The 22,626-nt window shown below is 43.1% G+C and overlaps 2 protein-coding genes across 2 annotated transcripts in view; one reads left to right on the forward strand and one right to left on the reverse strand.

The window, feature by feature from the left end:
- Positions 1-13,798, forward strand: part of cacna1db (calcium channel, voltage-dependent, L type, alpha 1D subunit, b) — a gene marked incomplete in the record, with an annotated part of 78,914 nt that extends 65,116 nt beyond the window's left edge. Inside the window, 9 exon segments of the mRNA XM_048240394.1 lie at positions 38-171; positions 1,371-1,478; positions 2,987-3,351; positions 5,564-5,590; positions 5,762-5,908; positions 7,963-8,123; positions 8,582-8,703; positions 8,954-9,340; positions 10,605-13,798. Of these exon segments, the coding sequence (XP_048096351.1) occupies positions 38-171; positions 1,371-1,478; positions 2,987-3,351; positions 5,564-5,590; positions 5,762-5,908; positions 7,963-8,123; positions 8,582-8,703; positions 8,954-9,340; positions 10,605-10,895 (1,742 nt within the window).
- A 554-nt stretch (positions 13,799-14,352) lies between these two features.
- On the reverse strand, positions 14,353-22,465 carry chdh (choline dehydrogenase). Its single transcript, XM_048242310.1, has 8 exons — positions 22,361-22,465; positions 20,964-21,787; positions 20,504-20,655; positions 18,167-18,296; positions 17,685-17,819; positions 17,365-17,507; positions 15,719-15,821; positions 14,353-15,569 (listed from the first exon to the last, which is right to left on the reverse strand). The coding sequence occupies exons 2-8, from the start codon at positions 21,697-21,699 to the stop codon at positions 15,151-15,153; spliced, it is 1,818 nt and encodes a 605-aa protein (XP_048098267.1). The 5' UTR covers positions 21,700-21,787; positions 22,361-22,465; the 3' UTR covers positions 14,353-15,150.
- Between the last annotated feature and the right edge of the window lie 161 nt (positions 22,466-22,626).

Below are 22,626 nucleotides of genomic sequence, written 5' to 3' on the forward strand. Positions count from 1 at the left end.
CTGACTGAGGAGGTGGTTGTGTGGTCTGTTCACTCAGATGACGAGGTAACGGTGGGGAAGTTCTATGCCACCTTCCTGATACAGGACTACTTCAGGAAATTCAAGAAACGCAAAGAGCAAGGGCTTGTGGGACTCCATCCGGCCCGACTCAACACTGCCATCGCACTGCAGGTGAGACCCCAGTAATAATGATGACACTCCAAGTGTGTCTGTGTGTGTGATACTGTGTGTGTGTGTGTGTGTGTCTGTGTGTGTGTGATACTGTGTGTGTCTCTGTGTGTGTGTGTGTGTGTGTGTGTCTGTGTGTCTGTGTGTCTGTGTGTGGATATATATTATTATGGTCTTTTTCTTCCCCCATCGTCGACTTCAAGGCAGCACTGCCTGTAAGGAGCTAGGGTTAGGCAAGATTTAGGGTTAGGGCTAAGGTTACGGAAGGCAGCGCTGCCTTGAAGTCTATGGTGGGGGCCAAAAAGACCATTCTAAAATGGATAGTTCCGATCCTTGTTTATGATTGGTTGAATCGCGTTCGATGCCGTTGTAAAATCCAGCACAAACATACACCTTGACCACATTTCATTCTATATTACTGCACTACCACAACTTGATACAAAATAGAGTAACTGCATCTCAATGTTTTTTGGCAACCTTTCTGATTGAGGAAAAATATGAGGAAGAATGATTATATATGAATATGTTGTTACATTTCTCGTTGCTGTGCCTTTATTTTATGAAATCTTGCCAGATATATGTAGTAACCGTTTTAGAAAATCAATAAGCCACTTGAGTCCATAGGTTACACTGATTTTAGAACAGCTGAGGGGGGATTTAGGCACTCTGCTTGCTCGTCGTGCCTAACAACACCCCATAGCTGTTCTAAAATCAGTGTAACCTATGGCCTCTCTTATTGCTTAATCAAGCGTGTTTGTTTGTTTGTGTGTCCAGCATGTGACTCATTGAGCATATTCCTCAGAATTCAATTATCCTTCCACTTCACTTCCAGCTACAAAGAACCCCAGCAGCTCAGGTGTCAGCACAACCAGACAGTGTTAACCAATCACAGACCATTCCCATCAGACCACATCAAGGTTAGCTAGAAATAAGGAGTGGACTTTTCAATGTAAGTGTAGGACAAACAAAACTGAATGATCTCACCATCATAAACTAATGGTTTCAATGAAGTGATCCTATTTGCATACCACCTCTTCCCAAGAGGTGTTTATCTATGTGTGTTTGTATTTAGCTGGAAGTGAAGTGGCAGTATAATAGAGGAATAGTCTGAGGAATATGTTATAAATGGATATTTGCCAAGGGTATGAATAATTGTGGTTGTGTGACAGTAGACAGTAATGCTGTGACTATGTCCCTTACAGGCTGGCCTGCGCACACTGCATGATATTGGGCCCGAGATTCGGCGTGCCATATCATGTGACCTGCAGGACGAGGATGCAAACGTGGAAGAAGAGGACGAGATCTACAGGGTAATGTGTATTACGTCAATCAAGGCCTCCTTAGACTGGGACTGAGACTAGGACTAAGAGAGTACTGAGGTGGGCTCTGCCTTATGGAGTTAAGGACATAATGACCCCAAAAAAAAAAAAAAAAAAAAAAGATAGATAGAGTTTAAGAAAAGCATATTTCACCGAGCTGTCTAACTGACCGTATAGTCCACTGTCTAGACCAGAGCTGTTTATCTGATCGTATATACACGGCTCCCAGAGCGCTCTACTGATATACCCTCTGACTGAAAAAAAAAGAACATGCTCAAATAGTGTTAGGTACATCTCTGAAACTATTTGATATCTTCATGTTTTGACAAGCAGATACAGATCAATGACCAAGCACAGCCACATTACATCAACAGAGACTTCTTCTAGCATTCCTGTCCTCTGTGTGGGTTTATGACAGTGCAGGAATGTAGTTCACAGACACACACACACACACACACACACACACACACACACACACACACACACACACACACACACACACACACACACACACACACACACACACACAACGAGAGAGAGAGTGAACTGTAGGTTGTGCATTAGGGAAAAGATGGACTAGCAATCATTATTAAAACACAAAGCATTATAAAACACAAAATGACAACCAAACGCATGCACACAGCACACATTTTCTCCCTTTCCCCCAGCACATGCAATATGCACTGCACACACACACACCCAGAGGCCTGAAGTCATTTCTTAATACCAATAATTGCCTGTCTACTTTCCACTGTCCTGTCAATAAAGGCTCTAAAGACCCAAATTAAATCTTTAAATAATTATTAAATTAAAAATTAAAAATTAATTTATTAGGGCTGTCAATCAATTAAAAAATGAATTTATCAAATTAATTACATACTCTGTGATTAATTAATCTAAATTAATCACATATATAATTTTTGCTGTGAAAGTATTTTAAATATTTAAATTCAAATGAATCATTGAATAATCAGCATTAGTGACATTAAAGTTCAAAAACTCTTTTATTATTATTTTCACTGTTCAAATAATGTTCATAATAATCTATGATATGACCTAATATGCTGAGGAAATAAATTCATAAGTGCTTCCACATACAAGGCATTTCAGGCCACACCTGAAGACACAATGAAAATAAATTAACACTCCCCTCAATGTCAACACTATTTCTCTTTTGACAAACTCTGGTGATATGCAAATTCCTTGCTGCACACATTGCAGAGGACTTTATTTTAATCAACACTTTATTTTTATCAACACCATCAGACCGTTTTTTAAAAGCAAATGTTCCAATCTATGATCTAGGCAGCACATTTTCTTTTCTCTCCTTCATTTTACAGGGTAATGGTTACTGACTAGAATGGCTCGGGGTCAAAGGTCATACGGAATCGATTAATCTGCGCTATTTTTTTTAATCAGTTATTTTTTCTCAAATTAATTAATCAAAATGAATCAGTTATTTTGACAGCCCTATAATTTATATGTAAACTTCTCTGCAGAGGAATGGAGGCCTTCTTGGCAACCACCTCAACCATGTGAATGGGGACAACCGTGGCGCTGCCGGCCAGACCAACGTCACCCAGCGGCCCCTACAGGTCCCTGCTCTCCCCTGCCACAGCCACACTGACCCCGCGCACTCGCTGTCGGACGACGGCCCGCTCTATGCCAACATCAACGCCGGCCTCTGCCACAAGTCCTCCAACGCCAACCTCAACAATGCCAACGTGCCCACTCTCCCCACGGTGACCAACGGGGGACACCACCCACCCTCCGAGCACTCGGCCGCCAGCCGGATCTCCTCCCTCAGCTCCTACCTCAACCTCAGGGGTGACGCCGACTCTCTCAGGAGGGTGAACTCCAGAAGGTCTGTGTGTGTGTGTGTGTATGTGTGTGTGTGTGTGTAACCCTGCCTTTTTAAACTGGAACTCGTCTCTTTCTGACACATTGGTAGTTTTCCATGAACACTCCTGCAATGTTACACAATGTCATCATCCTCCCTTGAACAAACACACTTTCTATAGCGCCAGTGGGGTCACCATGCTAATGTTCACTTCTCACACAATTCCTTCTGGATGACATTTTATGAAGCAGTTAAGGCAACAAAAAAAAAACATGTAATATTTTCACAGGTAAATGTCAACGTTGCATAATGTTGTTTTTTGCACCACATACACTTCAGAAATCTGTGAAAAAGCACTGCCAAGACTTCTCAGCTTCAGAGTTGAGTTAAATCAATACACTCTGCAAAACACACTGCAAATTCTTTATCTGGCTGTGTGCCATCTCAGAATGCAACAATGTGCTCCTCTCTAAAGCTTGCTTTTAGCTAAATAGCACTAGTATCATCTTTGAGTTATTATGGCTTGTGTGAAACACCTGGCTCCAGGCTATGCACTAAAAGCTTTCACAGAATGATCAACGACTAGATCACCAAAAGGCAAGAGTTTGCATGTTATCAAGTCTTTTAACAGTGCCAACCCTGCTGATGTGGATGCTGGCTGCTTTACCATGAACTGTGAACACAATGATAATATTTGTCCAGTATAAACATCAAGACTTGTATTACCAGAACTAGAATCAGTGCATTCATCTGGCTCCTTGTTTCTAATAGAATTAATGAGGATTAGGGGTGGAAAGTACAAACGGTATATAATATGAAGATACTCCAAGTTATGGATTTTTTTGACTATATTTCACCATATTGGTAGTTGCTTTTAGATAGCAGGGAATCAATGAGGCCAAATACATAGAGATTATACAAGAAGTTACATCGGAATACAATTATGCCAATACCTGCAATACAACGAGTAATACAAAGAGTCGCTCATTTATAAAGGATATGTTGGACCCATTTTCTCAATTTTAAATAGTTTCTCGAGGTCTTGAGAAATTCTGTGTCATACTTTGGTCAAAATACCAAAAGAATGAAGCACCACAACACCCTTTTCAACTGTGTCAGAAGAGCCCTATTCAGAGGGGCCAGTTTGTGTCCCTGTGCCTATACGGACATGAGTATCGACAGGTCCTGAGCTTGTGAAAGAAAATTGACGAACTTTCGTCTTGAGCGGAGACTTGGTCCACATAGGATAAAATTGGGGTGTTTTTATTCAATAAGCTGGCACTTGACATGACTTTAGCTAGTGAATCTGAATGGCTTGCTGAATCACATGTCGTCAGACCTAGGCAGCACCTGGCTGGTGTTATATTGGAAATAACAGTTCAGATACCAAAATACATGCGTAAAAAAGAGGTTGAATTTTGATATACTTCTGTGTGGTGTGAAATATGTCGTAATCATATTGTTTCAGGGATTCAGTAATAGCTGTCATCATCATGTCTGTGCTTCTCCACTTCAGAGGCATTTTTTATTGAAATGTTAAAATAATTGGCTGTACCTCTACCATGATATAAATAGTTATTGTCCCATACTTACTACTTACACTGTGAAAAACATTTTAGGCCATAATGCTTAGCCTTACAGCTGATTTTCAGGTTACTGGAATATTCAACAAGACAGCGAGATGATTGCCAAATTACACCTTCATGTAACACCCCCACACCACGGGCGTTCACCAGCCATGAAATTCTTGTTTAGGCAAAGGCATCAGAAAGATGATGAGCCGTGAAGTGAAATTCAAAGGGAATCACCAGTTCTGTGCCATGGACCACATTCAAGCCTGGGCAATCGGAGGAAGCGAGCCAATATCTCCAGCGTGTAGCTCTTGAACGAGAAAAGCTGCTCAAGAAATCTACCCCATCAAGCTGCCCACAGCCACCTTTATTCCAATTCCAATGAAACCGTCTAATTGCGTTGACCTTATAAACCGACCCATAGTAGGCAGACATATCCATCTTGTTTATGACATTCCTCCCACGCAACCCCTGTGCGTGACATGTCCATGTGTTACGAAATATGTTTGTCGTGTTGACATTCGTTGCCATTCTCTCAGTCCTTATGGGCCATTTCCATTGACAGAGATATGCACCAGTGATTAACCATTGACTTTTGTTACCCATTTTGCCCCTTCCCCCATGCTCTCTCCATCTCTTCCACTCGCCCCCGTCCACTGGAACAGAGCACGCTACTATGAGACCTATATTAGGTAGGTGTGTGTGTGTTCTAATGCGTCCTAACTGTAGCTACTATGGATAGGCTGTGTCTGGTACTGTTACCCTTTCCATGTGTATTAGTCAGTTTTGTACAACTACCCATAGTGATGCTGATAATGACAAGGCACTTCATGACTCCTGCTCCCTGCTCAAACCCCGTCCAGGTCGGACTCGGGGGTCAGCCACTACCCCACCATTCGGAGAGAGGAGGCTTTCGCTGGGGATGGTAGTGACGAGGAACAGGACTCCGGAGAGTACCACAGCGGGGAGGACTTCCAGGAGGACGACATCATGCTGGCAGGCGACAGGAGGTACTGTATCACCATCATCGCTTTAGATTACTTATCTGCATTTACATGGATGTATTTAACAGGCATGGCGGAGCAGCGGTAACTATGCCTGACTGACATTTCAATATCGATTCCTGAGCTTGCTGTTGCCAGTCTGTGTTGCTTTTGGATAAAAGTATCATATAAATACCAGTGAACCTTAACTTTATTTAGCTGACACTTTTGTGTCACTTCGTTAAGATGCAAACTTACAAATGAATCATTTTACCCTGTTTGCGATTTTGTAATTATAATTGGGGGCCAAGCAGCGAAGCTGCGAGGCAACCCATAGTGATTCTATGTGTTCTTATTATTATTATAACGAAATGCTCATTTGCAATTGAACCATACAGTAAAAAGTTGGGAAATTTGGCACATTGATTCGGTATAGTTATATGATTAATTTAACTAAGTTTCATGTCAAGTGCTCTAGCGCCCCCAATGTGTCAGATTTTGCATTACATCTATGCGCTTAAAGTTTCAACCATACAAATTGAGGTATACTTGGAATCCTTGGATGAGGCCGAACTCAACGCACCCCATGACGTCAATTTCCATGACGTTGGATCTTCCGCCATATTGGATTTAATCAAAAACACTTAAAAGGAATCAAAGATCATAAAGTTTGTCCGATTTTGACGAAACTTGTCGCAGATGATCGTCAGACCATGACTCACAAACGCATTGCTTTTTGGAGCCATATTCAAAACCTGTCGCCTGTCATGACCAATCAAGTTTGGCGGCAAACAGGAAGTGAAGAAATATTTCAGTAAAGCTTTAACGTATCAAAACCAAACTCAGTACATGGGCTCAGGACCCAATAAGGAGGAGGCTCAATACATTTGATGACTTTTGACCTATAGGTGGCGCTATAATTACCAAAATTACATTTTGGCCTGTAACGGGTAATGTGTTTGAAATTAAAACTTGCTATTGGTGTCTGTTAATGTTAATGTTAATGTACTAGTGGTGTCTGTCGGAGGCCCTAAGGATGACAGATGTGATTTTGTGACATTAACATAATTGATCTGGCCGCCATATTGGATTTAATCAATGTAACTTAAAAGTTTTCACAGGTCACAAAGTTCATCCGATTTTCATGAAACTTGGCACAGATGATCTTCAGACCATGACTCAGAAAAGCATTGCCTTTTGGAGCCATATTGATAACCCGTTGCCCGTGGTAACCAATCAAGTTTGGTGGCGAAGCCGCAAAACAGGAAGTGAAGTGATATCTCAGCAAAGCTTTCGCGTATCAACACCAAACTCAGTACATGGTCTCAGGACCCAATTAGGAAGAAGCTCAATAAATTTGATGACCTTTGACCACTATGTGGCGCTATGATCACAGAAAGGGGGCTCATATTTCAGCAATGCTTTCACGTATTGAAACCAAACTTAGTATATGGACTTGGGACCTTATCCTGAGAACACAAAATACATTTGGTGACCTTCAACCACTAGGGCGGCGCTAGAGTAACACAAGATTAGGTCATATCTCAGCAATGCTTTGACGTATCAAAACCAAACTTAGTTCATGGACTTGTGACCACATCCTGAGGATGCACAATCAATTTTGCGACCTTTGACCACTAGGGGTGCTATAATTTGCAACACTTTCTTGTATCGACACCAAACTTGGTACATGGACTCGGGACACATCCCGAAGACGCTCAATATATTTAGTGACCTTTGAACACTAGGGGCGCTATAATTATCAACACTTTCTCGTATCGACACCAAACTTGGTATGTGGACTCGTGACTACAACCTGAGGACGCACAATACATTTGGTGATATTTGAGGTATGCGTATGTGTGGGGGGCTATTGGGGTGTGTGGGAGAGGAGGTTTATCTGTGTATATGTGTGTGTGTGGGATGGGGGGTTAATTGGGTGTGTGTATAATGTAGCAACATTGGGTTGCCATGACAACTCCTGCTCAACTGCTTGGCCCCCACATTGCTGCTTGCAGCTATATTTATTATTATTATTATTATCTTTGTATGTTGTGTTTATTTCTTGTCGGCTTAATCAGGAGACTCTACCGGGAGTACCATGGCAGTGTGAGTGATTTTGACCCAGAGACGCCCAGGGGCTATCACCATACTGAGAGCTTCTTTGACGATGACGAGCAGCCCATCTACCAGGAGTGCAGGAGGTCACCCATACGACGGCTGCTCTCCACCTCCCCCCAGAGTAAGTCCGTATTTGTAGAGACGGGTGCGCACATCCAAAATATGTTGTAACAGGTGCCAGACAAAACGTGTCAGAGAGAGAAGGAGATGGTCTGCACACTGTATGAGCTCCAAGAGATACTTTATTTTTAAAAGGCAAACTTAAAAGGCAAACTTTTAAGAATAAATAAAGTATTTCTTGGAGCCCATATACAGTGTGCAGACCATCTCCTTTTCTCCCCCCAGAGTAAGACCACTCAGTGCATCAAGCATAACACGAGTAACATGACTCATAGGAATAGGAATTTGACAAAAATGCATGTCATATTACTTCTCCGTTTCACACAACATATTTGAATTGAAATGGAGTAGTAAACATGCTAATAAGGGACTGGACAGAACAGAACGAGTTTGTGATGCTACTCTGCTTGTGGTACCATGTGATGATGGGTCACCCCTTCGTCCCATTCTGCTGTGCAGCTCCTCACAGGTCGGCCTTCAACATTGAGTGTCTGCGGAGGCAGAGCAGTCAGGACGAAGCGCTGCTGTCTCCTGTTTTTCACCACCGCACTGCACTACCTCTCCAGCTGATGCAGCATCAGGTAGCAACACACACACACACAACTATTAGACATACAAGAGCTTATATACAAAGGTACGCACACAACTAACCAAATATACACAATCAAATATTTATATTCACAGGTGATGAGAGAAATGTATCAATATTTAATGAGAGCATTTATCAATAGTTAAACATAATTTAGGTCATTTTTACAAGTCTACAAAGGGGAAGGCCTTGTATTTTTACAGCTGTAACACACTGACCCATGCCTTTGTATGGCTACTCAGGTGATGGCAGTGGCCGGACTGGACGGCAGCCGGGTCCGGCTCTCCCCGACCCGCTCCGTCCGCTCCTGGGCCACGCCGCCCACCACGCCGGCCGCCGCCTACACGCCGCTCATCCAGGTGGACTGGCACGGCGGGCCGCCCAGCGCCAACAGCAGTCCCGGCACGGCGCGCGGCAGCTCCTGGTACACGCCGCAGCTGCCGGGCCGCCTGTCCCGCTCCAGCACGCACTCGCGCAGCTTCACGCACTACCGGCCGGGACGTTCGGCCACCAACTCCTCATCGCACACCGCTGCCGCCGCCCCTGCCCCTGGCTGCCTGCAGATCCCGCTGGACTTCCACAGCAAGCACAGCCAGAAGAGAGGCAGTGCTGACAGCCTGGTGGAGGCAGTGAGTACACCCTCCCCCCACCCCACCCCCTACCAAACACACATCTTGGCCCAGTGGTATTTTGATCCCGTGAGGGAAATTTGGTCTCTGCATTTATCCCAATCCGTGAATTAGTGAAACACACTCAGCACACAGTGAACACACAGTGAGGTGAAGCACACACTAATCCCGGCGCAGTGAGCTGCCTGCAACAACAGCGGCGCTCGGGGAGCAGTGAGGGGTTAGGTGCCTTGCTCAAGGGCACTTAATCCGTGCCTACTGGTCGGTGTAGTCTAGTTAGCTGTAGTGGGTATACTGTGATGTAGCAGTTAGCTGTAGTGGGTATACTGTGATCAACCCCAAATGTTAATATGTATCCTTGCCTATTTTAAGTGGGTATACTGAGATGGTGATGCTTTTTAAGTGCTTATACTGCGTAGTCCTGCGTATCACGTAGACTACACCACTGCTTGGCCCCAAACGCATGCCTCTGAGTGTTAGCAGTGGCCCAAGGGTCGGGAATGTGTTGAAGGACACCCCCTCACTTAATAAGTAATGACCCCACCCATTCATTAGAAAGTCTTGCTCATACACTGCTCAAAAACAAATTTAAGGGAACCCCTATAGTTTCCACATTCACAAACCTGACTGTTCTTGCAAACTCTCGCCTCAAAACAGTTTTACCTGTGCTAAAAACCAAACAATGTAAGGGTACCAATCTAATGTGTGATTGAAGTGTTCCCTGACTTTTTTTGAGCAGTGTATATACTGAGGAGCATCATTGAGTTATCCTCGAGCAGGTTCTAGGCATAAATTCCGTCAGGGTTTGTAGATGCGTTGGTCTGTAGCTCACTGTTGAATTGACAGAGAAAATGTCTTAGTTTGCTTTAGGGCTCCATTTAATGGGTTTTATGACTCAGAACAAAGGAACAAGGATGGTTAAATGATTACCAACCAGGTCTCAATGGCCACCTGAACCCAAAGACATTTCAGTGAGCATGTTAATATTTGCACAGTTGTATCACCAACCTTTCTGTGAGAAGTTTATGTTTTTTCCTAGTGGATGGATGGATGGATGGATGGATAGATGAATAGATAGATAGATAGATAGATTAGATTAGATTAGATAGATACTTTATTGATCCCCAGGGGAAATTCAAGGTCTCAGTAACATACAGACAACACACACACATTCACCAACAGCAGAATAGCTGAATAGCAGAATTGCTGAATAGCTGCAGAAATGAAGTGTTTCATTGACTCTGTCCTATCTTCCTCTGCTCAGGTACTGATCTCAGAGGGACTGGGGAAGTACGCCAAGGACCCAAAGTTCGTGGCGGCGACCAAGCAGGAGATCGCCGACGCATGCGAGATGACCATTGACGAGATGGAAAGCGCCGCCAGCAACCTGCTCAACGGCAGCATGGTGGACGGCGGTGGCACCTCGGATGACCTCGACGACGCCACGCTCCCACGCCAGCGTAGCCTGCACTACTACAGCGATGAGGAGGCTGAGCCCAGTGGCAAGCACGAGGAGGATCTGACCGACGAGATGATATGCATCACCACGCTATAGCATCCGCTCTGAAGCGGAACGCCACCACCACAAACTCATGCATGGGGAAAACTTAAAAAAGTGCCTTTCCAAAGAAGTGGATGAGTCTGTGATCGGACTTGCCCAACTGGTCTGATAAAAGGAGAGATATGGCACCCATTTCTGAAGTAATGTTCAAGGAGAATTCAGTAGTGTAGAATAGAGGATTGTGGGATGTCACAGGAAGCAGACAGCTAAATGCATGATATTTTAAAGAGGTGACTTAAAGGTTCAGTCCGTGATTTTGGTCTACTTTTTGTCATTCAGCAAATTGCTTCTCACAGTCCTCTAACTGTCTGTTCAGTGTTTTGTGCTTACAAATGTTGTCAGTCCTGGTTCTGTAAATGGCAAACAAACAGAGTGGCTTGAACCGACCCATAAACAATTTCAGCCAATCAACATGCTGCTGCAGATGCACAGAAGGGAAGGGTCTCATTGGATTGGCTGTTGAGCACAAATATCAACGTTTGGCGAAACTGAATTGTGGACTGCACCTTTAAGTGAGTTTAAACAAGACAGGTCACCTCTCTTTCTGGGTTTATTCTTTTAATTCACATATCAACCAATCAAGTTTCCTGTTACGGTCATATCCTCTCGTCCAATGCCTTACCTCCTTTCCTGTTCACACCAAGAACCCTAAATAGTGAACCATAGTTTCTAAAAAAATCTGCCATTCTTTTTTCCAATCCATGGTGTCATAAATGTTTTTACTTAGATATCACACCATCTAATCCATATTATCAAACTTGAAAGTCAGACTTACTTTTGTATTTACACCTCTTTCCCAAATCACACCCCACAAAGCTACACAAACAGCCAGGCAATGAAAGTTCTTTTGTTTCGTTGTATTATTTATTATTTTATTGTAGTCATACTTTTAAAAGAGATACTTTATATTTTGTAAGTGACCGGCCTAATGCAGATATCTTAGCAATATCCTCCCACTTCTTGTGGACTAGATTGCTATTATTTAACTCCCGTAGATGTTTCATGATGTACAATGTTATTTTGCCTTTTGTTATTTTGTCTTTTCGCACTGATGCATTGCATTCAAGTATAGCTGTTTTAGAATGATATGAGCCAATGTGAATTTACAGTGCACATGATATGCAGAAGACCAGTTTCCTGTAACTGAACAGTCCGTTTTTGTTAGATCATCCACCATATTTCCCACTCTGACAAATAGAGTGTGTGGGGGGTGGGGAGGTCATAGTTTGTAGTTGTAGTCATGGCTACAGTGAAAGATAGCTCTTCTGCTTATCCTGTTCATGACAAGTGCACAAGTAGAAAATCCTTATATGCTTTTTTTAGCATTTTCAATGCTGCTTGATGAGTTGGTCAAAGAAACTATTTTGTATGTGTGATTTTACAGGAGAAAAAAAATCAATCTGATCAGAATCAGATTCCAGAGATCTGATACCACAGACTTCATCAGTGCTCCCCCGCTTAGGGGTTTTCTAACTGACAAACCAACAGATCATTTTGATATGAAGCTTGGTGTATTGATTTCAGTGAACTCAAACTGCTTCTCTTTTATACCCTGTTAGGACCTGTATTCTATATATGGTGATGATTAAAATGCTCAATGATCTTTTGTAACTGTAAAATGTGAACGCTGTTAGTGGTTTCACCTGTGTTGTACACTGACTGCTCCCAGTCCTCAGGTACAGAGTCCTTCACTCTCGACTCCACTCTGGAGCAGACCAGGAGCCGCCATCTTAAGGCCATTACTGCCATCAGCACTGCTACCAATGACATACCCTTCAGCCTCCGACCTCCAAGTACCCTCCAATAGCTAGCCAGTTTGAATGGGGACTACGACTGTGTGCTGCTGTTTGCAAACGTGAACACCTCGGTCACATCTGTCCAAAGCAACTGAACTGTAACTGCCATTTACTTCCTCTACCAAATTATTTTTTGTACCAAGTTCTATTAAACATCTAAAATGTTTTTGAAAAAAAAAAAAAAAAAACAGTGGGTCCAAAGTGAAAGTGATTCCAAAGCTGACAGTTGGTTTGTGAGAGAGTCAGTTTAGCATACATAGTTTGTGGTTTTGGTTTGTTTAATTTGATGGAATTGTTGCTTACTGCCATAGATGACCCCCCTCCACACACACACACACACACACACACACACACACTTTACCAAAGCAAAGCCACTTAGCTTCTGAAGCTGTCGGTGGGGCATTCCAAATGGGCGTCACTTCCTACATAACTTCATAATGTACATAAGGTGATCAATACTTCAAAACATTTCACTTTTCTCATCTTTGTCTTGAAATTTATGAATTTATTGTTTTTTAAGGATTCAAGCATGTAGCGAGTACAAGAAGTGTAACAAATAGCTTTTAAAATGAAATGTAAACATTGTCATGTAGTTGTTAATCATCAAAAAATCTGAAAAACAAATTCTTATGACAATTTTCTTCACATTCACTGATTTCCTTTATACTGATAAGGGGAGAAAGGAAGGGGGACATAGGCACTATAGCAGATATGACAGATGATCAGCTAATCAGCTAATTAGCTGATTAAGTTCCTCAGGAACTCTGGTTGACATTCATATTACACAAGTGAGTAATACTCTATCAGTCACATTTCAGGCAGTGCTCGAAGGTCACTTGTAAGGTCGCATTTAGTGCAAATGAGCATTTGCTTAGACAGATCGCATTTCTACACGGCAGGCAGATGAAGCAATCAAACTGAATGTAAGTATAATGAAATATAAGCATATCACATAATTCAACAATTAACTTGTAAACATTCAGGAATCACATCTACCTTGATAAAGACATACATGCTCCAAAATAACACTGAAAATCAAACTGGTAAGACTTATAAAGTGATGATAACTGGACGTTTGTGTGCATATTGTGTGTGTGTGTACGTACATCCCTTTTAACTGGAATGTTTTCATTGTCATTAGTGTTTACAGAAAGAGGTCCCTTGTTTGATGCAGGCAGAGGATAGGAGGTATAGAAAAGTAAGAGTCCACATGTCTGCATGATGCATATTACTATTCTGAAGGCCCTATAGTTACAGAAGTGTGTTGGTAACAGAACATGATCAAAGCACCTTGGGAACATGGAGTGTTAAACTAGGGGAGGAAATCAATATCATAGTATTTCATACATGACACACCAAATATTTCACTGCACTACCTTAAACTGATCATCCGCTCTTTCAGTCTTCCTTAAAGGTGCTCTTTAAAGCGATGCTGGGCAACGTCACTTCTGTTGACTTTCAAACAAAACAGAGAGCTAGCTCGCTACTTCCTCCCCCCTCCATCCCGTGCTGCTCCCGTGCAATTGAAACTCTCCTAAACGCGCATCTCGTCTGTGATTTGCTGGAACAGTTTGTTATGTTTAATGGGCTAGGTTTGCCCAGGTTGTTTTTGTTGCCGTTCTTGAAGCCTGGGCTGTCCACAGAGATTGCATTTTTTTTACAGTGTATTCAGGACACAGACAGCTAGCGGTTGGTTAGGTGCTGTTTGCAGTAAGTGACATAAAATGTGTTAGCCTAAAAAACTAGAAAAAATTAGAGCACCTTTAATATGAAATGTGAACATGTCTCTGCATTATAAAACAGTCTTACTTGGTTTGGATAAAATACACTATGAGAAGGCCCTGCTTTGGGGACATGATTTGCAGTTTAAAATGTGATATATTACAAAAAGCACTGAAAATTTGTATTACTGTTAAAATACGTGTGGCAATAAATGGTTGTAGGGACTCTGGTGGTCCTGGTCTTGCCACGCTAGTTTTGTCTATTGTATGAAAATCTTTATCCTTTGGTTAGCCTTTGAATTGAAGGAGATTAATCTGACCCCTTTGGTTACCCTTTGAATTTCAGAAGATTAAGCTGCCTATGCTACTCTGTTTAAAAACGACACCAGCATGTCACCATATGTAACACTGCTACTACTTACATGCTACACAACATCTAACTTTGCAAAAATTTATATCATTCTAATTTCAAAAATAATTATTCAATCTCCAGGATGGCTCAACGGAATGATCATTTCAGAAGCATTCATTATGACAATTAAATTGCACTTTAAGGCATCACAAATAATTAAGTTTCTTAAGTTTCTATTCATTTTGACAGTGAAATAGTATGATCCTGATGTTTTTAGCTGTTTAGCCTGTGACATATAACAGCAGGTAAGCTAAGTACCACTTAGTGTATAACATAATGCTGAGGGTGTGAGGCACCTGTAGTGGGCAGGACGAGCCCCCTCACCGCTGTGTCTCTAAACTGGGCGGCTGGTAGACGGGCACCCCGGGGTCACTTAGTGACGGCAGGCCCTTGATGATGTCGGCAGCCTTCTCAGCCATCATGATAGTGGGCGCGTTCAGGTTGCCACTGACCACGCTGGGCATGATGGAGGCGTCGACCACACGGAGCGCGTCCAGACCGTAGACGCGCGTCTGGGGGTCCACCACGGCCATGCGGTCTGTGACGGCGCCCATCTTGCAGGTACAGGACGGGTGGTACGCGCTGTCCGCCTTCTGCCGCACGAAGGCGTCAATCTCGTCGTCCGTGGTGACCCCCGGGCCCGGCTGGACCTCGGGGCCTCGGAACGGATCAAAGGCCTTCTGAGCAAAGATCTCCCGCGACAGCTTCACACTCTGCCTGAACTCCCATATGTCAATATCTAAGGGGCAGGGATGGTGAAGCCGAAAGAGAAAACAAAATGAATACAACACTAACGCTGTCGCAATCTCAAATTACTGCCTTAGGCCACTGCCACTAAAAAACATAGATAGAAAGTTGGGCATCTGTTTTCAATCCAACAACACTTACCTGTGGTGAGGTAGTTGGGCTGAAGGATTGGGTGATCCAGTGGATTCCTGCTCTTCAGTTTAATCCATCCAATACTGGTGCTCCTCATCGGTCCAACATGGACCTACCCAATTATGAATAATACAATCCCTTCAGTGACACAGGAGGACATTTTCATCATCATACAACCAAGAGTATATGTGCCACGGATCATAATATGCAACCTGTACGCTGCTGGGCTTAGCCCCCAGGGCTGTAGGTAATGCGTGTGCATAGAGCTGGTCGAAAAAACCTTAAAAGGGCTTCAGTGAATTGGTAGGTAGCCTACCCTTTGAGGCCTAGGCTATTTTCAGTGTAATTTTACTATTAAGCTCATTTTAAGGGCCATCTGTTATACTAGGCTATATAGTTTTCAAGACAGTATAGGCTACGCATATCTGGGAAAGTATGATATGATCATGCTTGTAATAATAATATATAAAACAAAATACTAAAAGATTTCTATAGTTATTTTTCGCTGACTGGATGTGAAAGTTGCAGAATACAATGAAATGTGTAGATGTACAGACTTAGAAATTACACACTGCCTACTCTCTCCACCCTTCCTCTCCTGGAACTATAGTATTATATAGTCCTGGAAGTATAGTAGTATTTGATCATTTCATCAGTGCTCTTTTTAAGTTGAACTAGGGTAGTGCTTAACTACTAGCTACTACAAACTACTGTTAACTTATGTGATCATTCAATAATCAAACAAATAAACAATATTCAAACAATATTCAAACCTAAACAATTGCACCCTAGACTACCCTATGACCCTTTTTAACCAGATAATATTATATTAGTCCAGGGGTCTTCAACGTTTTTCAGCCCAAGGACCCCTTGACTGAGAGAGACACTGAGCATGTGTCTCATGTATGTCCAATGTTAATTTTCTCGCAAACCGTTTATCCCAGCACTAATATCAATGGAAAGCTCCTGTTCCGCTCTTTTATGTGACATCTGTGTGATTTATGTGAGATAAGTACTCTGTGAGCAATTCAACAGAAAATAATGGATGTGAATTTGGACGCATGTTATTACTATATATATTTTTAGGGGGGCTTTTGATCATCTTAGGTTGGATTCAGCCTGCCCAAAATAAGCCTAACGACGTCCCTGCATTTCAATTAAACTTACTTTTACTTATTTTTACTCAAACATGAACTAATGCCACACAAGGCGTTTGATGCAAAAAGTTTGATGCAAAAAGCTATATCCAGGAACCATATGTAATCATAGTGTTCAATGTAATTTCTTGATCACGTCTGCTATTTTGAAACATGCATTTGTGGTTCATGCTGTCCTTAAAAACACTGATGGCAAATTAGCGGCTTGTACGTCCCTTATTGAACCCTACCATGTTTATGAGGCTTGGTGTTTCTCGTGCTTCAAACCCATTTTATTGCTTGACACATTCAATAAATGTATACAGTTCCATTTAACTAGTCCGAGCTTACTTCAAGGAAAGACATGACCGTAGAAACTTCAATGACATTTACATGGAAACAGTTGGAGTTGAGCATGCATGTATGCATGGGTTGCCTAAAAGTAGCTAGAGAAAGCACAATGGTGAGAGAGAAAGTAAATAAAAAGTCTGCAAATTCAAAACTGCAGGGGAAATGCACCTGGTAAGCCTCAATCTTGGAGGCAACTCGGCCGTGGTCCACCACCTGCGAGGGCAGGAAGTGGAATTGGATGTCTGGGTGGGTGACGCCGGGTCGGCTGCGGATGAATCCCCCACTCTCCAGGTGCGCCGTGGCCCCGAAGCCTAGGAGACGGACCAGACGACGGAGTGACACACCACCCTGTCACACTCTCAAACTCACCACCAGTCATGCTTTTACAGCTAAGAACTTCAACCTTTAACTGCAGCTTGCTGTTGCTGGCAGCGCCCTTCATGTCTGTATCACATGACAACACATTGAAGTTTAGGCAGTGAAGCTACCTGTCTGCTGCAACATCCACTCTATGCCAATCTTGAGCATGTGGAAGGGCTTCTGGGCTTTATAGAGTGTGATGGGCTGGGTACACTGCTGCTGAACATACAACTCCAAGTGATCCTGCAGATTCTGGCCCACTCCTGTGGAGACAAACACAACCGCACAGGCACAACGACATTCATACACACAGACACAAACACAGACAGACACACACACACACACAGAAAGTAATTACCCCTAGAAAACATTAAACATTAATCTAGCCATTCAAAGATCAGTGCTATGAATACATGACCTCATTTTACCTCATTAAATACATATTCAACAAACTTGAGCAAATAAAATGTTATCCATTAACATTAACAGTGTTTGAATAAATCAATAGCTTAAGAAAGCTCTTTTCAACATTTGTTTCTAGGAATAGAGAGGGAAACAGAACCGGCAACAAACAGAGAAGGGGTGGGGAACACAGAGGAGTGGAGATCACCTGGCAGGTGCTGGACCACAGGGATGCCGAGCTCCTGGAGGTCATCTGCGTTGCCCACGCCGGACAGCATGAGGAGCTGTGGCGAGTTTATAGCTCCACCGCTCAGTATCACCTCTTTTTCTGCATACACCTGACCAATCACACACACATACGGATGTACACACACACACACAGACAAACATGTCACAAACACACATGAATCCACTGTCTGTAATGAGTAGGCTTGGGTATCGAATATCGAGTATTGGTTGGAACCGGGACTATCTTTGCGATTTTCCCAGAATCGTTCAAAAGTTTAAATTTCGATTCCTAGTTTCGATTCCCAGTCCGCCGACCTGAAGAAGAAACGGCTGAACACCAACGAAGAAGCGCATAGTTCATAGAATTAAAATTCATGGAGAAGGTCAGACTATTTAATTCAGAAAGCAGGGTTCCCGCGGATCCTTAAATAGTCTTAAATACAACTGAATTTTCGAAAGAGAGGTATTAAATGTGCGTATGGGACCGCCAGCGAGTGCAAGAGAGCGAGTGATGTCTCAATCCAGTTTCGTGTATTTAAAACGCAATTGTATAAGTGACTAGGCTATGAGGCTACGGGAGGAAGTGTAGTGGTTGCAGAGTGAAGATGTTTTTCACGGGTGTGGTTAAAGGAGTGAAAACAGTAATACAGTAGGCCTATGTACAAAATAATATGCCTGACGTTTTCGTGGTGTAGCTGAGGCCAGAGAGATATACAGGTCGCCTACGTGGAATGAGGAAGCCTACGGTAGAATGAGCAAGAGAAAGAAAGAGCGATAGGTTGGCCATAACGTTCAATTTAGGCGGACAAATGGATTTTAAAAGCCCTGTCCGGGCGTGAGCCTCAAGCCGGACGCTCATTTGTTCTCCTTTTTGGAGTGGCGCTTGGCATCTAAAAATCGCTTTCGGACGCAGCATCGTTTCACAAACTATGGACGCCAAGACTGCTGGTCAAATTTTGTGCAGTGCTTCGCAATCAGGAGGAAATACTGTATATGTTAAGTTGATCTGTTTGCATCTTTCCAGCGCGTGTTGCTGGCCTAGCCTAGGGAAGAAAATATCTGTCTAAGTTATAATAGCCTACCTGTAATATCTGCCAGCGTTTACCAGTAGGCTAGGCCTACTTCATAAAAGTTGTGAACTATAACCGCGATATTTTTTGAATGTCGTGACTGGCTACAAACGTGTGTTCATAATACGGCGTGTTTTTGAGATGAAACCAGCGGTTTTCAGCAGGATCATGCGAGGAGGACCTGTCTCTTAATTAATTTAAAACAAGTCAATGGTTTTACAATGTTTCAGTCAAGCTTTGGTTGGTTTAGATACAACTGGTATGCAAAATGTAAAGTAGTGGATTAACTTTAATTTGCTGTGCTGCATATTGGACAATAGATGCACATAGTAAATTATATAAAGTAGGCTTATTAAAATATGTAAATAGCTTAGTCTAACTTTGAAAAAAACATTGAAGGGAATCCAGTCCAGTGCACATGTCTTTGGCAAGTAGCCTAGGCAACTACAGACACTGGTGAAGAACAGTCAGTCAGCAGTAAGCAAAACCAAATATGTACAGCCAGCTTCAAAAGCAAGCAGCCCAGACCCTAAAATTGGAAATGTATAGCTTTGAAGGTAATTCACACACAATTATTTTTCTTTCGCCAAAATATATTTGGTAACTTCTGTAGACATCCAAAATGGGGTGGGGGTTAAAATTAGTAGGAAAAAAAAACTATTGCATAAACAGTCAAATATATCTTTTTGCCGTGGTATAGTCTTAAGTTTCATTTAGATGTCTTGAAAAGGTCTTAAAAGTCTTTAAATTTGCACTTGGAAAATGTGCAGATACCCTGAGAAAGACTGTTGGTTAGCTAGCTCATTTCAAATATCCTAAACTTTTTTTGACCCTGCCATCGGAATCGAGAATCGTTAGGAACCGGAATCGAAATAAGAAATCGGAATTGGAATCGGAATCGTTCAAATTCAAACGATACCCAACCCTAGTAATGAGGGCCTCACATCATGCATAACACAACCCAGAGGGGGGAAACCTGAATGTGTGAGCTATAATAGCATCAAGTTATCAAGATTATGTCTTATTCATTGTCCAGTCAGTCACCCAGACTCCACTGTCTTGTGCTGACCTCGGAATTACCCTGCAATCATAAAGTTGATATCATCGCCCAATTATCAACATATCGGTAACTCGAGATGTAGATTAAAGCATGTAGTGAGCAATCAAAGCATGTGAGCAAGCAATCCAAATGGCTGACATTTTTAACTCATTGCGCTGTGAACGGTGCAAACTCTTTGTGACCTTACCCTTTTAGTTTCTCCATTCTGCTGGTACTCCACGCCGATTGCCCTGGTCCCGTCGAAAAGGATGCGGGTACTCAGGCAGCGCACCTCTGCCTTCAGGTTGGGTCGGGACAGCACGGGCCGCAGGTATGCACTGGCTGTGCTCCACCTTTTCCCTGTGGGTGACCACAGTCAAGAAACACTTTGTGACACCTGTGCTCATTCGCTACACATCATTCACTGTACATGTTCTTGGATTGCTTGTTGCATTGGTAAGAGCTAAAAAAAATAAAATGACTATTTTGAGAAGTTTCCCACTAAATTGGAAATTTCCCATTTACTATCTCATGGGAACCTGAGCGATGCCTTTAAAAACATGGCTATACCCTTAAAACAGTGTATGAGATAAATGCATTTAATGATTGATTGAGAGGGGTAGTTGGGCACATGCTTAGTGAAGTTGAGTTTCTCCAGAGGTCCTGACCTTTGTATATGGTCATATCCATCCAGCCCAGGCCCTCCTGCTGGTAGCCGTTCATGTCGTCCGTGAACGGATACCCGGCCTGCTGGCCAGCATCGATGAACGCCTGGTGTAGGGGGTGATTGGTTCTGCCCCGGGACACATGCAGCGGCCCGTCGCCTCCCCTATAGCGGTCAGCGCCCAGTTCATGGGCCTGAGCCTTGCGGAAGTAGGGCAGGCAGTGGTCGTAGTCCCAGCCCTCTGCGCCCTCCCTCTGCCAGCGGTTGTAGTCTTCGGCGTGGCCGCGGATGTACACCATGGCGTTGAGCGAGGATGAGCCACCCCACACGCGGCCCCGGGGCCAGTAGAGCACGCGCCCGTCCATGCCAACCTGGGGCAGCGTGTGGTAGTACCAGTTGTACTTCTCGTCACACAGATTGTACGTGAGCGCCGCCGGCATGTGGATCTTCCAGGAGAGCCGCACGCTGTTGAGGTGCATGTCCTTGGGCCCGGCTTCTAAGAGCAGGACTGACTCGGACGCGTTCTCCGTCAGCCGGTTGGCCAGCACACAGCCTGCGGAGCCGGCCCCTACGATGACATAGCTATAAGAAGGGGCCCTCTGGTTGGAAGTGGTTGTGCTGTAACTACAGGTCCATTTACATATCCGAGTTAAGGCCTGGGAGGACCATGAGTTGGGTGCCAGATTGAGACACCTGCCAAGGCCATAACTCATTGTTCTGGCCAGTGTGAATGAGAGCATGCTGACTTTTGGTCTGACTGATCTTCATGCAAAGTCAAAATGTCCCAATGCCAAGTCCTTTGTGATGATAGAAAAGACAGACAGGGTCCTAAAGAAAAGGAGTGTAGTAGCCAATGAGGTTATGACGCATTGAAGAAAACTTCCATTATGGGTGACAGTTTATTAGTCAATGTTTTTATATAGGCTAGCTAAGTAATATACAAATATTATCTGTAAATGTTCGCCTCAACAAACCAAACAACTTTACAAAACCAATCAACACATAGCCTAAGCGTCCTTTCAAAATGGGTCAATAAGTCAGCGAGACAGACGGGGAAAAAGTGGCTGCTGCAGCTGCTGCAAGGGGGCATAACGTAGCCTATAGCCTATAATGTTACGTTCAGGGTCTTTGTGAGTCTCTTTGCACATTGTATTTTATCTGAAAACCTTCCAATTGCGCAACATATGACTACATTCCAATTGTAAGCATATTGTGTGGTAGTAGTAGGACGCAGAAAGGTTTCTTTCAAAACACGGAACAGCAACAACAACGACGGCGGTGGTGTGTGAGATAAAATTTGTAATACTTAAAGCAGATTAGGCACTCACTGACAAGGATTATGCCCCGATTAGCAAATTATTTCAAAATCAGAACAACGTCAATGTGAAGAAACACACTTACGTGCACAAGTATTTCGCAGCATACGAAAGTGTATGAAAACAACAAGTCACTTAATATCGCCAGCAACTCTCCAGCCGTCTGGGGCGGAGTTTGGAGACGTAGGCTATCTGTTGCCTCTGATAGGTTACGGGACGTTGCTTCAACTAGGTTTCTTTTCAACCGCTAGTCTAGTGCTGTCCTCATTTCATATAGTACTAGGCTATGCTCGATTGTTTGATGTGATGAATAATATGATATTAATTCGACAAGTCACTGTTAAATCAGTA

Source organism: Alosa alosa, chromosome 4 (genome assembly GCF_017589495.1).
Source record: "Alosa alosa isolate M-15738 ecotype Scorff River chromosome 4, AALO_Geno_1.1, whole genome shotgun sequence".
Lineage (NCBI taxonomy): Eukaryota > Metazoa > Chordata > Actinopteri > Clupeiformes > Clupeidae > Alosa > Alosa alosa.

What these genes read in the sequence shown, in the direction of transcription:
- chdh (XM_048242310.1), bottom strand. Translation starts at nt 21,699, where the DNA reads ATGCTCTCATTCACACTGGCCAGAACAATGAGTTATGGCCTTGGCAGG. An exon ending in CCAAGATTGAGGCTTACCAG is followed by an intron (nt 15,822 to 17,364) that starts GTGCATTTCCCC and finishes ATAATTGGGTAG; the next exon opens with GTCCATGTTGGACCGATGAG. An exon ending in GCCCAACTACCTCACCACAG is followed by an intron (nt 15,570 to 15,718) that starts GTAAGTGTTGTT and finishes CCTGCCCCTTAG; the next exon opens with ATATTGACATATGGGAGTTC.